Source organism: Ceratotherium simum, chromosome 4 (assembly GCF_057802395.1).
Source record: "Ceratotherium simum simum isolate JZ-2026a chromosome 4, ASM5780239v1, whole genome shotgun sequence".
In the NCBI taxonomy this organism is placed as follows: domain Eukaryota; kingdom Metazoa; phylum Chordata; class Mammalia; order Perissodactyla; family Rhinocerotidae; genus Ceratotherium; species Ceratotherium simum.
In genome coordinates, this window is record NC_141903.1 from 90,424,729 (window position 1) to 90,440,029 (window position 15,301).

The 15,301-nt window shown below is 38.7% G+C and overlaps 1 protein-coding gene across 6 annotated transcripts in view; it reads left to right on the forward strand.

The window, feature by feature from the left end:
- FAM169A (family with sequence similarity 169 member A) overlaps positions 1–15,301 on the forward strand; it is a 62,193-nt gene that overhangs the window by 20,458 nt on the left and 26,434 nt on the right. For 4 of the 6 annotated variants that reach the window (XM_087430171.1, XM_087430173.1, XM_087430170.1 and 1 more), the window contains exons 2-5: positions 467–601; positions 1,655–1,754; positions 2,066–2,151; positions 4,217–4,388. In XM_087430171.1, coding sequence (XP_087286297.1) covers positions 470–601; positions 1,655–1,754; positions 2,066–2,151; positions 4,217–4,388 — 490 coding nt within the window. In that variant the 5' untranslated portion in view covers positions 467–469. Of the gene's footprint in view, positions 1–466; positions 602–1,654; positions 1,755–2,065; positions 2,152–4,216; positions 4,389–15,301 lie in introns of those variants that run through there. The other 2 variants (XM_087430174.1, XM_087430175.1) reach the window with 2 other exon arrangements.

A 15,301-nucleotide genomic window follows, 5' to 3' on the forward strand; every position in this document is an offset into this window, starting at 1 on the left:
ATAACCGTTACACATTGCAACTGTATAAGTCGATGATTTTTTTAGTAAATTTATGGAGTTGTGCAGCTGTCACCACAATCCAGTTGTAGAATGTTTCTGTCGTTCCAGAAGGTTCCCTTGTGTCCTTTTACAGTGACTTTTATGTTGACAGGTATATGAGGATATATTTATATGTATATGTGTTTATGTGTGAATATATCTTATATAAATATATTTATCATTTAAAGAATTATCCATTAATTCCTATTTCATTGCTTATTTTTAATACAAATGAATAATGTTTACAAGTTTTCTTTTTCACCTACATTGTTAAATCGGCAGGCTCAAATTGTAGTCTGCCATGGCATAGTGAAAAAGAAGTCTTACAATAGAATGCTTCAATATTACAATAAAAAGTTTTTTATATGAGTACAGGAAGATAGAATTTCATATTCTGAAACACCTTGTCCCATGTTGTTTGTTAAAGAGGATGGCATTCCCTGTGGATATGCTGGATAATTGCAGTCACGAGGAACTGGAAAATTCTGCTGAGGATTACATGTCAGATCTAAGGTGTGGGGACCCTGAAAATCCTGAGTGTTTTTCTCTTCTCAATATTACGGTAAGGCATTCTGCAGTGATTTTTATCAATCTTTTCAGTTGATTTTATACGTGAGATCAATATCCTTTTATTTTTTTATCAAAGTGTTAACTAATCACTTTTGAAATTTTTATCAGAAGAGTAGTAAAATGGATAAATATTGATTGGTTAGTACAGCAGCACAGTCAAGTGTTAAAAAAGACTACAGGTTATTGCTTAATAATTGTGTTGTGCCTTTAAAATTATATGTAAGTAGTTTACCAGTTTTGCAAGACTGGTTACCATATTTGAGTTACCTCAATTAAATTTACATTAGATTTGGAATTTGTGATTTTCCAAATTTTTTTAATAAATAAGCAAAACACTAAAGTACATATTTTTGTGTCACAAATCTTCCTTTTTCTAAAATATTAAAATAAAAATTTCTAATTAGTAAGCCATGATATATTGTGATAGAAAGATCGTTAGACTTGGCATCATTAGAATTCCACTGTGAACTTGATGGGAGGCAACTTCTCTAACCGCTCTAGGCCTCAGATTTTTCTTCTGGAAAATGATCTTAATTTAATGGATTCTAATTCAAAGTCTCCTCCAGTACCAATATTTTATAATTCTCTGAAGTGTAATATTGTCTGTAAATGGGGAATTAGTGATGGATTAATGAAGGCAGAAAAATTTTAAAGTATTGTATGTATCTTGCTGGAAAGATAAATTTACTTATCTGGTGTCTTTTACTAGAAAATGGACTTTTTCCCTGCTCAAGTAGTCTAAATAACAAATTAATAACTATAGTTGTTTTTTGATGACTTATGGACCATATCATGTTTTTATTCGGATGTTTGGCTAGAGCACAGTAGTATTTATTGAAATAAACTTTCATTTTTTCCTCAACTGCAAAAGGAAAGTCTTTGTTTTACTCTTTTTTTTTTGAGACTAGAAATATCTTCTGTGAAATGAAGTTATATAGTTCGCATTAGTGTAGGGAAAGTTTAATATTTTGGTAGAAGCATGGTGTTTTTGTCCTATATTTTCTTAACAGACTCTTCACTAATTTTTAATCAATTGTCATTTCAGATTCCTATTAGCCTGTCAAATGTAGGCTTTGTACCTCTTTATGGTGGAGACCAGACCCAGAAAGTTCTTGCTCTTTTTGCACCTGAGGACTCACTCACAGGTCTCTTTTTTGCTTAATCTTTGTAAATAGAGGAAATTTTCTCCAAACAGAAATTTAGTAAAAGGTAGCCACATGAAGAAATTTTCACAAAGAGAACTTGTTTCAAACTGTAAATTTAGGAAAATGTAGTTATCAGTTGCTTATAATCAAATGTTTAATAAGTGAAATAAAACAAAATAAAGATGGGTATAAATGGGGCCACATTGTCTATAAAGTATGGGTATATTTAAGGGTATCTATATTAGCTTTAACAAATAGTAATATTGTATACTTTAAGACTTAAATGTTAATACTCGTTTATTCTGTTTTAGCTGTGGCACTTTACCTTGCTGATCAGTGGTGGGCTATTGATGATATTGTGAAAACATCTGTCCCTTCTAGAGAGGGGCTTAAGCAGGTAACAAGATCCTCAACTTTTAGAAGTGTTTCTTATGAGACCATTTCACAATATGTTTCCCATAAACAGTGATAGTTTTTGAAGTTATTGAGGTCTTCTCCATTTTAGTATAACCAGGGTACGTTAAACCCTTAGAGTTTCATTGTTAAGATGAAACTGGCGCTCAGATTGGGCTTCCTCAATTTTGTGTGGTTCTAAAAGTCTGTGAGAATTGGGTGAGGAAGAATGAAGACCCGTGTGTTAGTGGAGCTGTAGTTACCCGTATAACGCAGCTTCTGATTTTCTTGTTGGGTCAGGAGATAGCTGGTTCTCTCTGTGTGGTTGCTTGGGTTCTCTGTCTCTAGGAGAGACTGATGGGGAAACCTGCTGATCAGTGGGGCCATTTCGGGTGGTCTGTTGGGTGTTGTCAACAGTGGAGTGGAAGGGAGGTCCTTGATAGCACTCTGCAAAACTTTGTCCTTTTTTCTGTCCTGGTCACCTTTTTTGTCAGTTACTTAGAGGAAGACACAGAGGGCATGCTTATCAATTCTGCATGCCACAGTGCTGAATGGGAGAACTAATCTGAAAGGCAGAATTAAGAAACAAAGAGAAGGATCTGCCATGATGAAAATAAATAGGGATAAATGCAGAGTAGTATCCACAGGTTCAAAAACCTAACTGCACATGTGCGCCATGAAGACCAAACTGAGACAGCAGCCCATGTGAAAAAGACTGGGCTTTAGTAAATTAGAAGTAAAGTCAAGGTCAGCAAAGAGCTAATAAAAACCCTTCAGTTCATACAGAAAAGCCCGTTGTCTTAGCAGTATCTTCAGGGTTTGTATCTGTCATACCTACCTGGCCAGCATGAAGAGAGATGTTAGGGATCTGGAGCATTTCAAGGGAGAGGATAGAATGGTAAGAGTATCCAAAACTGCATTAGAGTCGTCTTTTCCTTCACTTGTTTAGCTTTGGTATGAAATTTAGGGGAACATCATGGCTGTCTTCAAATATTTGTAGGCTGTGTGGCTCCAGATTATCAAAGTATAGTCTTTGGGAAACAGATTTCAGCTCAGCATGAGGAAGTTTTATGCTGGTCAGAGGAAGGAATGGGTTGCCTTATCAGCAGGTGAGCTGTGTCATGCATGTGTCCTTTGGTATTGAGATCCCCTGCCAGGGATGTTTTTGAGAGGAGTGTGTGTGTGGTTAGTGCTCTTTCTCTCCACTTACCTAATTGAGGGCACTCATGTTTCTCTTTAAGGAGACTTGGGGGAAAGTAGACGTTATGGATAGAAGTCTTATTTTTAGCAGTGAAGGATGCCTATGGGGAAAACCTCGCTGTTTGATCTCAGAGTTGGTGAGGGGCCCCTGTGGCCGCCCCTGTGGCCGTGTAGCCCTGTGAGTCTCGGTCTCTACTCTGTGATTGCCCCAAGTGTGTTTTCCCGAGACTTCCCTGGGGCCACTGTCATAGCTCATCTGGCCTGGCAGAGGGAAGGGGAGCGGGGGAGGTGAGTATGCCTTATAGTCAGACAACAAAGACACTACAGTTAAATGAACATATACCTGGAGAAGATGAGACAGAATCCTTTCCCAAGAGCATAATTATGGCTTTGCTCATAAAATGAGGTCATTGTTCTTAAAGTCTTCAGGGGATAACATGAGGCTTTTTTCCTTTTTTTTCTTTATCTTTTTGTTTTATATTTAGGCTGGAATGGGGTGAAAGAGTTGAAGCAGTAGCGGCAGTAGGGGCAGCACTTAGGGTGTTGAGTCCCTGGATCTGGGCAGCTGGAAGCGGAAAGAAAACACTGAGGGCTAAAGAGGAGGTGCTGGGGATCCTGCATTGGAAACCCGTTTTGCCTGTTTTAGAATTTTGCTGAGAGGCAGTATTGCACGCACAATATGTGTCTGTAGGAATGGATTGATTTGGTATGAATGATTAGTCTCGTTTCTCTGATGATAAAATGTTTTACGAATCATTTTGAGTGTCTTCAAAGTGCTTTGAGTGCCAGCATGAGGAATGGAGGCAGGGAGCATCTCTGAATTGGTGCATATTATAACCGTTGTGCCTGGTGTCTGACTCTCTTTGTAGGTGAGAACTCTTGGGGAGAGAGTGGTTCTGTATGTTCTGAATCGAATTATTTATAGAAAACAGGAAATGGAGAGAAATGAGATCCCATTCCTGTGTCATAACAGTACTGATTATGCTAAGATTCTGTGGAAGAAAGGAGAGGCCATTGGGTTTTATTCAGTTAAGCCTACAGGTGAGTCTTTAAAAGTTATTTAAACAATATGTTATGGAAACCTTTTTAGACCCCAACTGTATCAATATCCCTTTAAAATTAATCTCTAGAATGCAAATTGAGGTGATTTTACTTAGTGTTTCTTGGAAGTACTTTGATATTACCATTCTGTATAAGTGAGGATTGTTAGGAAAGTCTTTTGAAAAAAACAAAAGTAAATATTTGACAGAGAGGAAGATTTCTCCACATATGTGAAGAGAGAGTTGTACATTGAGCCTCAGATTTGTCTGTCTTCTCTCCCTCCCTCTTCCTCCCTTTATTTAAAGGTTGTATTCCTGCTGCTCTCACTATTACTGGCTCCTTTTAAAACCCCTGTCTACCTTGCACAGTCTTTTTCTGCCTAGAATTAGCCTGCCATATTAATTAGCTTTGCTAATTACAAAGAACAAAGTACTTGAATATGTTTAGAGAATCCAAACAGCTCTGCAAAAGTTAATCCTCTGAAGTTTGGATTCCTGATCCTAAGACCCAAGTGTACCCTCTTCCTGAAAGAGTGTGAGCTTCCCTTGCTTTACCTGTTTTCCTGTTCATTCAGCAACCCAGAGCTCCTAGAGACAGAAGGGTCTAAGCTGCTTCCCTATGTGCACGTACACCCCACACCTTGAACTACCACATAGCAGAGTCAGCCTTGGTCTGTGCCTTGACCAGAAGACCTTTCCCAGAGAACACTCATGTTATTTTTCTGTCTTTTTTGCATTTCAAACCTTCGAAATTTAGCTCTTCTGGTCAGATGCAATCTAAAGATCATCCCAGATTCACTGCTGATTTGAAGCACAGTTGTGACTGATACCTTGATCACATAATTAGCACATACCTGAGGAGAATTAGTGCATAAAGTCAATAAAAGGGGAAGGCCACTTTTTCTCAAGAATAAAAAGCTGTGTGCTCTATAGTTTAAAATGCTTTTGCTGTTGAGTAAATACTTTGGTTCTCCTTTAATGTGCTATTTTATTCTCGTATAAGTTTGAAATAGAACCAATAATTTATGTAACTCCAGAAAGCTGTCATTATACAGGGCAGAAAACTGTTTGTTAAAGGAAGCTTAGTGCCGCATTGCGTAAAAGGCATCACTTTGTTGATTTTAAAATGTTTTAAGTTTGGGACTGGAGTGTGGTTTAGTTAGTTTATGCTTTATTTTATACAAAATAATTCCTGTGGGAACTGGAGGCTTTCTGCTTCTCACACTGGCTCCAGAGGAGTCTCCTGCCTGAACCTCGCTCATAGACATTGGAGCACATACTAGTTGATGCTGTTTTGGTTAGAGCTTGCTAGAGATGAAAGACACACAGTTATCGGGCACAGCATTCCCCTTGTAGTACTCCAGGAGTGTGCTCCTCTTCGTTATATGTGTGTTTGGGGCTCCTCCTCTCCTCTGGGACCTGGCCTCTATTTTTGCTTCTTCTAGTAGTTAACTCAATTTTATATCCTCAAGCTTCCAAGTGCCGCTTGTCAGCCACTTTTTTTTTTTTTTTTTGTGAGGAAGATCAGCCCTGAGCTAACATCCATGCTAATCCTCTTCTTTTTTGCTGAGGAAGACCGGCTCTGAGCTAACATCTATTGCCAATCCTTCTCCTTTTTTTCCCCCAAAGCTCCAGTAGATAGTTGTACATCATAGTTGCACATCCTTCTAGTTGCTGTATGCAAGACTCGGCCTCAGCATGGCCAGAGAAACAGTGCGTCGGTGCGTGCCCGGGATCCGAACCCGGGCTGCCAGTAGCGGAGCTCGAGCACTTAACCGCTAAGCCACAGGGCCGGCCCTGTCAGCCACTTTTAGCACCTTCCAGACTTCTCCACTAATTGCCTTACATCCTCACTATTTAGTTTAGTTCTTTCCCACTTTAAGCTCTGGCTCTCGTCTACCAGATAACAATGGAATTAGGTGTGCTTACACTAGCCTTTGAATCAATAACCATTTAATTCAGTCTGGAAGTATTTTTTCTGCAAAGGAAACCCAAACATAAAATATTTTGGAAAAATTGTCCAAAACAAATACTAAAACACTTTGTGATAGAAGTATTCCTAATATACATATCAGGAAAAAAACTACCAGTAACAAGAAGATAAAATCTTTATTAAACAAATCTGTAGTTGAGTGAAAGCCTTTATATCACTTATTATTTATGATCTTTTATTTTTTTTTAAATTAAAAAAATTTTTTTTTTTTTTTGTGAGGAAGATCAGCCTTGAGCTAACATCCATGCCAATCTTCCTCTTTTTGCTGAGGAAGACTGGCCCTGAGCTAACATCCATGCCCATCTTCCTCTACTTTATATGGGACGCCGCCACAGCATGGCTTGACAAGCGGTGCATCGGTGTGCGCCCGAGATCCGAACCCGGGCCGTCAGCAGCGGAGTGCGCGCACTTAACTGCTATGCCATGGGGCCGGCCTCTATTTATGATCTTTTAATTAAATAGCAGATCAGAATATGGGGATATTAGTTGGGATGTAAAAATAGCCTTGATACATGAAAAGAGACTGTTTATGAGGTAAAATCCTATTACAGTACAATGAAATTCAAGAAACTATATAAATTCCTTTTTGCTGAAATAAAGAGATCACTGTGAGGGACTTACAGTTTGTTTTTTGGGTTAGGTAGATGTGGGATTATTAAAATAGTTTTTTACAGTAGCTCGTTGTGTGATATCGGGCACACAACTCTAAGGGAGCTCACAGAATTGAGTAAAATCATTGTAACAAAGGATTTTCTGGTCCTGTTATGGTTATTAAGCACTCTTATCTATAAAGATGAAAGACAGAAATAGGATTACTGCTGAACCTTGTCTCATTCTGGTAGTAAGTAATATTCATTCATGGACTCAGAAACCAAAAAAAAGGTAAGCTGTATCTATTTCATTGAGAGATATATTTTCAGTAAAATTTTATTTTTTGCCTGATAATTACTTTTTAAAATGTATAATATACCTGCATTTTGATCAGTCATGTACTAATATTAATTATAATGATAGTTCAGAATTGCTTTTGGATTGATACTTAGAACCTTATGGTCAAAAGAAGTTTTAAAAATTTATCTTTATACACAGATATGTTTTCCCAGAGAAGAACAGTTGCATAATCAATAAGTATGTGATCCAAGTATAAAAACATATTGCATCAGGATAACATTCTGTAGAATAAATATAGTAATAGAAATAGAAGTCCAGGGAGAAAAAGGAACACTGTAAAATATTTGAGTTTTAGGGAATGGTTAGTTCAGTAGTAAAGTTTGTTCAGTGGATGATGACAGTTATCAAATTGATAATAATTTTTAGGGTCCATTTGATACATTTAAAAGAGTGATGTAATGGTTTTTGTTTTTCTTTAATCAGTATCGTTTGTTAATTGAAAAAGGAAAGACAGTAAATTAACATAGAAAATCCTGGCAGACACCATGTTAACTAACAGATCATGGTTAACATCACAGGAATAAGACATATGAGTATCATGGACCCCTGGTCTGTGATGTACTGAGAAAGGCATAGCATCGTTTCTGTGGTATTTTTGCCCAAAATGCATAACTTCAATTTTATCATGAGAACACATTAGACAAAGCCAAATTGAAGGTCATTCTATAAAATAACTGATCAGTGGTATCCAAAAGTGTGAAGATCATGCAAGACAAGGAAAGATGGAGGAATTATCAAAGAGCAGAGTATAAGGAGACATGATAGCAAATGCAGTCTGGAATCCTGGTTTGGATTCTGGAACAAGAAAAGGACATTAGTGGAAAAACTGGTGAAATTTGAGTAAGGTCTATAGTTTAGTTAATAGTGTTTTATCACTGTTGATTTCCTGTTTTTGATATTAGTACTTTGGCTGTGTAAGATATTAACATTAGGGGCTGGCCCCGTGGCTTAGTGGTTAAGTGCGCACGCTCTGCTACTGGTGGCCCGGGTTTGGATCCCAGGTGTGCACTGATGCACCGCTTGTCAGGCCATGCTGAGGCAGTGTCCCACATACAGCAACTATAAGGATGTGACTATGACATACAACTATCTACTGGGGCTTTGGGGAGAAAAAGGAAAAAAAAAAAAAAAAAGGAGGAGAACTGGCAATAGATGTTAGCGCAGGGCCGGTCTTCCTCAGCAAAAAGAGGAGGATTGGCATGGATGTTAGCTCAGGGCTGATTTTCCTCACACACACACAAAAAGATATTAACATTAGGGGAAGCTGGGTGAAAGGAATACAGGAACTCTTTGTATATTTTTGCAACTTTTCTGTAAGTCTAGAATTATTTAAAAAAATTTTTTTAAAGTTAATAATATGTTAGAAATTAAGTCCTTTGTAATTATTGAAACTTAAGATGAAAATTTTATGAAGATGTTACCAAAGATGTGTGAATACATGGTATTTCAAAAGTATTTAATGCTTACATGAGCAAACAAGTTTTATTTGAGGAATTTGACTTGCCCAAGAGAAAAAAAATTCTAAAAATAGCAGTATAAGTGATTCCCCTGGGAAGGGTCCCAGTCAGATCATCCTGCTGTGAAGCTTATTGTCAGCAATCCCCACCATGCACACAGAGCATTGCGTCGGCTTTTTAGTGTCTCATTCCTAACTATGAACAAATAGCTTAGTAAGGGACAGCCACTGATGTGAAAGATGGAGATCAAAACAAAAAAGAATAAAAGCAATTTGGAGGAGACAGACAATGCAAAAACAAAACATAACAACTCATCTCTTAGTATTTTTGGAAGATAAGAGTAGTCGTAACATTCATGAAATGAGAACAAGATGTATGTCCGTAGTGTTCTTGGAAATTAAAAATTAAATATAAAGAAGATAAAATTGAGGAAATTGATCAGGAGGGAGAGCCACAACAACCACAAAAAACAAACCTTAAATGATAGAAAATAGGAAAGAAAAGATAAAATTAGAGGAACGTTCTGAATAATAGATGTTTCACAAGGAGAGAACAGAGGAATGGAGGGGAAGAAATCAATGAAATAATTCAAGAAAATTTCTCAGAACTATAGAATATGCATTTCCAGATTAAAAGGGCCCACTGAGCATCCATCACAATGACTTAAGATAGACACATACTGGGAAAGATTACTGTGAAATTTCAGAACATTTAGGATAGAGAAAAGACTTTGTAAGCCTCCAGAGAGTGAGAGAAGGATTTATGCAAAGGATCAAGAGTCAGAATGACTGGATTTCATTCTGAAATGAAACTGAACTCTAGAACACTGAACTCCAGAAGTGGAACAATGCCTTTAAGATACTGAGGGAAAGTGATTTCCAGTGTAATTCTATGTACAAATTATGGGTGAAGTATGAGAGTAAAAGGAGATTTCTACACAGTCAATTCCAAAAAAATTGACCTCTCATGTACCTCTTTTTAGGAAGCTAGTAGAGTTTATGCTCTACTAAAATAAGGAAGTAAACCAAGAAAGAAAGGTAACAGATCAGGAAACTAGGAGAGACAAGAGATCCCAGAATCACAGCTGTGTCATAGTTCTGGAACTGCTCTGTCCAGATTGGTAGCCACTAGTTTTATGTGGCTATTGAGCTGAAAATTAATTAAAGTTAAATAAAATAAAAAATTAAATTTCTCAGTCATTCTAGCCACATTCTAAGTGTTCAATAGCCTCATATGGCTGGTGGCTACCACACTGAACAGAGTAGGTACAGAACATTTCCATCATTGCAGAAAGTTCTTTTGGACAGCGCTTTTCTAGACATTGATTGATCTGCATTGTAGCAGGTCAGAAAGCTCTGGGGTATTGACTCAAGAATATGAAATACTTGATGTGTTTGAACTTATCAAGATAAGGGTTACAGTTGTGGGAGACTTTGGGGGATAAGTTAGAGGTATAATAAATAATTAGTGAGAAACCTTCTTAGGGCAAATCAAAAAGCAGTACAGGAAAAGAGAAACAATCGTGATATACTACAAGGCTTGGTTGTCAAAATGTGTGTTGTGTGTGAGTGCGTGTGCATAATGTAAATAGTGAAAATTGATCTACCAAAATTACAAATTAGTATTTTGGGGTAACGGGGTGGGGCATGTATAGGAAGTGTGGTTATGGTGGAATTGGGACTGGGGTCTGTGAATATATGTAAGAGCTAAGTTGAATTCAGTTGGTTATGTCCAAAATGGAAAAATGAAGAAGTAGTAAGTTATTTAGAGATGTGGAACTAAATACCAAAAAGATCAGTTAAACGATTTCAAAGTGGTTGTCTGGGGAAGGGAAAGTGTGTGCGTGCGTGTGTGTGTGTGTATCAGGGAGGCAATCACAAGACTGCTTTATCCCCAACAAGTCTCATAGCACTGTTGTACTCTAAACATTGCACGTGTAAAACTTTGATTAAAAGCAAAAAGTGAACATTTTAAAAAATGGAACTGTTCCCAGAGTCTCATCAGTCTACACAAAACTAGCTGAACTTGATAAATCCTTACAGGGCCTGGAACGATCAGGTCCACCTGTTAAATGGGCTGTGCCAACTAGAAAACTGCTGGTGAGAAAAAAATGTCACACGGTTATGAAAAACAAAACAAAACAAGAAACCCACTTGTTAATTCAGTGGAAGTTTTGTAATTGTTTGCCCTGTGTTATTAAGAAATACAAAAATAAGAATTTTTATAAATCAGATATCACATTTTAGTGTAGACAAATGAGAGAAAAAAACAAAATTGAAGACACTATCACTAGCTGCTGCTTTGGAAAATGTCCGTTATTGTTTGGCTTCAACTGTGAACTACCTTGATCCAGTTTGAAGACCGTATTTTGGGAAAGTGTAATCAAAGAGCCATCGAAGGGAAGCACAGTCTAATCAACAACTACTGTGAATCAGTTTGTTGACTCACTACTGAAGGGATTGATGATCAATCAGGGGACATATTTTTGGCTTTTGTAATCTCCATTTTAAATAATCTATAAGGGAGACATTTTTTCTCTCTTCATTTGCTAGTCAGCTTTCTTTATGTCTTTCAAACCTTTCTAGTGAGAGCTCTATCTATGTTCTTCCCTTCTTTTTTGGGCAGATCACTCACTTCCTGTTCACTGAAATTCAGATTTCTGGCCCTTCTTTTTTAAGATTATTTTATGGAATAACAAAACTGTGATATAGAATGGTAAGGATTGCTAGTATAGCTAAAGGCAAAACATAGCAGAAGTTTGTGTTGGAGAAGGATTGAGGTTATATTTTAGTGCCTTGAGTCTGTCTAGGTATGATCTTTTTTTAAGGAAATGAGCAAAGGCGTGGGGGAGTCCCACACTACTCTGTGGCTCCCTGAAACGTGTCATTGGGAAATGAGGTGGCTACGTTGTTCTCAGGTGAAGTCTAGCCATCTAAAGAAGCACGTGTTTTCCAGTAAGCATGTGCTCATTGGGGAGGTAGGGTGGACTCCATTCTCAGTGGAGACACAAACATGGCTGTGGGTTCAGCCCTCCAAGCACCAAAAATCTAGTGGATGAGACAGAAAACTGTAGTTAGTAAACAGCTAATTACAGTTCAGTTTGATAAGCCCTATATTTGAGGATCAACAACAGTCATTGAAGAGTGGAGCAGCTAATTTTGCCTGGAGGAAAGTGTCACCGAGAAAGTGATATTTGAAAGTGGCTTGAAGGGTAAGTAGGACTTCATTGGGCAGAGAAGGGGGAAGGTAAAGAACATTCTTAGTGAACGCATGAATGGACTATAAATACATGAAAAAAGGCACAGAGTCATGCAAGTACAAGGTGTATTTGGGACGCCACCCTGAATAAGGTGGTGGGACTAAAGGGGCGGGATGGTGGGGTGGGGAGAGGTGAAGACGGACGTCCCTTTGTGAGGGGTCTTAGATGCCATACCAGAGTTTGGGATTTTATTTTATTGGCAAGGAAGCTATCAAAGAATTTTATGTGGAGGTAACATGATTAAATATTTTAGGGAGATAATTTTTGTCGTACTTGGTGACGGGCGGGGAAATTGTATTCTGAAGTCAGGAAAGTCGATTAAAAGAGCTACTTTAGTTGTCCAGGTGAAAGAAGGACCAACACGAGGAAAGTGGCAGTAGGGATAGAGAAGGAAACAGATTGAGGGAGATTTTTGGGTGGACAGAGTGTGGTGACTCCATTGTCGGTGTGCTGAAAGGGAAGGGGAGGAACCAGTGATGAATCTTAAGGATTTTGGCTTGGATGCCTTGGTGAGAAGCTGTTAACTAAGTTTAGGAATACAGAAGGAGGGTGGATTTGGTAATGCTTGAGTTCAGATTTGACGTGTGGATGTGAAGATGCTCCTGTGGGATGTACAGGTAGAGCTACACAGTTAGAAATGTAGGTTGGACCACATGGGGGAGGTGTGGATATTTATGTGGGCCCCCGAAATCAACCTAACTTTAATATGTGGGTGAGATCAATCAAAACCATTGTATAAGTAAGTATGTGTGTTTGTGAATACTGGTGTGAGGATATAAGTCACTGAAAACAGCTTGAGGTAACCAAACATAACTGTGGAGGGAGTCTCCCAGCAGAAGGTAGTATCTGCTGAGATGTGATCATTGACTTCCTGAAAGTTAAAAAGGAAATGTTCGTCTCTGGGAGATGAGAGAAAGCAGAAAGTTAGCTGTGACTGCTAGCTCTCCACCAAATATTTGTGCTTCCTCTTCTATATTCTGGTCATTGGCCAGCAGCTGCCCAGTCAGGGATTATTTTTCCAGTCACTTTCACAGCTAGGTGGGGACTGGTGACTAATTCTCCCCAAAGAAATGAAAGAAATGATATGTATGACATTGGATCAAAGCAGTTAAGATTTATTCCGTTTCCTCATCTGTCTGCTGAATGCAAAGGATTCTCAGGACCTAGGGGGTAGAAAGGCCACCAGATAGAAGGATCCTGACTTCCTTGACTTCCTGTGGCAGTCTGTTAGCGGGGTGGCCCCTGGGGAACCATGCTTCCAATATTCATGTCTTCATGTAGTCTGCTTGAATCTGGGTTGGCCCTGTGACTTGCTTTAACCAGTGGAATGCAGCACAAGTGACACTGTGCTAAACCTTAGGAAGGCCTGGCACTTTCCACTGTGGTACTCTTAGCAGCAAGTCACTGGGTGAGAAATACAACTACCGTAAGGCTGCCGTGTGGTGAGGAAGCCCAGGCGGCTGCAGTGGAGGGAACCGAGGCGCTTGGCTGGCAAGCCTAGCTGCTTCCAGTCAGCAGCCAGGACAGACTGCCTGCAGTGGCAGCGAAGCCACTGGGCCTTGAGCTGTTCCAGTGCCCCATCAGATGCCATGTGAGGGTTGTGATAAACAATGAAATCACTTGCATCATCCCAGAAAGAAACCCTGTGCACATTAGCAGTCACTCGCCATTCCCTCTCCACCCTTAGCACCTGGCCCTAGGCAACCACTAATCTGTCTCTATAGGTTTCTGTCTCTGTAGATTTGCCTATTCTGGGCATTTCATATAAATGGAATCACACAATACAATCATTCAGTCAACATAGTGGTTTTTTGTGTCTGGCTTCTTTTGCTTAGCATGCTGTTTTCAAGGTTCATCTATGTTGCAGCACGTATCAGCACTTCATTCCTTTTTATGGCCAAAAAATATTCCCTTGTACGGATGTATCCATATTGTCTTTCCTCATTTGATGGCCTTTTGAGTTGTTTTACTTTTTGGCTATTATGAATAATGCTGCTATGAATATTAGTGTACAAGTTTTTGTGTGGACATGTTTTCATTTTTCTTGGGATATACCTAAGAATGGAATTGCAGTTTCACATGGTATCTCTAAATTTAGTCTTTGAGGAACTGCCAAACTGTTTTCCAAAGTGACTGCAGTTTTACATTTTTACCAGCAATGTACCAGGATTGCAATTTCTCCCCATAGAGTTGCCTTGGAACCCTTGTTGAAAATCAGTTGACCATAAATATGAAGTTTCACTCTGGACCCTCCGTTCTATTTCATTGATCTCGGTATCTATTCTCATGCCAGTACCACACTGTCTTGATTACTGTAGCTTTGTAAGTTTTAAAATGGAAAGTGTGAGTCTTCCAACTTTGTTCTTTATTAAGATTGTTTTGGCTATTTGCTGTCCTTTGCACTTCTGTGTGAATATTAGAATCACTTGTCAATTTCTGCAAAAAAATCCAACTGAGGTTTTGAATCTATAGGTCAATTTGGGGAGTATTGACATCATAACAATGTTAAGTCTCCTGATCCACGAACATGGGATGTCTTTCCGTTTATTTAGATGTTTTTTTTGTGTGTGTGTGTGAGGAAGATCAGCCCTGAGCTAACGTCCATGCCAGTCTTCCTCTTTTTGCTGAGGAAGACTGGCCCTGAGCTCACATCTGTGCCCAGCTTCCTCCACTTTATGTGGGACGCCGCCACAGCATGGCCTGACAAGCAGCAGTGTGTCGGTGCGCGCCTGGGATCCGAACCCGGGCCGCCAGCAGCGGAGCGCACACACTTAACCGCTACGCCACGGGGCTGGCCCGTATTTAGATGTTTTTTAATTTCTTTTAACAATGTTTGTGGTTTTCAGTATACAAGTTTTGCACTTATGTTAAATTCCTAAGAATTTTGTTATTTGTTGATGCTATTGTAAATGGAGTTGTTTTCTTAATTTCATTTTCAGATTGTTCATTGCTGGTGTATAGAAATACAACTGATTTTTGTATATTGATCTTGTATCCTGCTACCTTGCTGAATTTCTTTATCAGTTGTAATAATTTTTTAGTGGATTCCTTAAGATGTTCTATAAACAAGATGATGTCATCTGTGAATATAGTTTTACTTTTTTATTTCCAATTTGGGTGCCTTTTATTTCCTTTTCTTGCCTAATTGCCCTGGCTAGAACCTACAGTATAATATTGAATAGAAGTGGTGAGAGTGAACATTTTTGTCTTGTTCCTGATCTTAGGGGGAAACATCCAGTCTTTCACTATTTGCT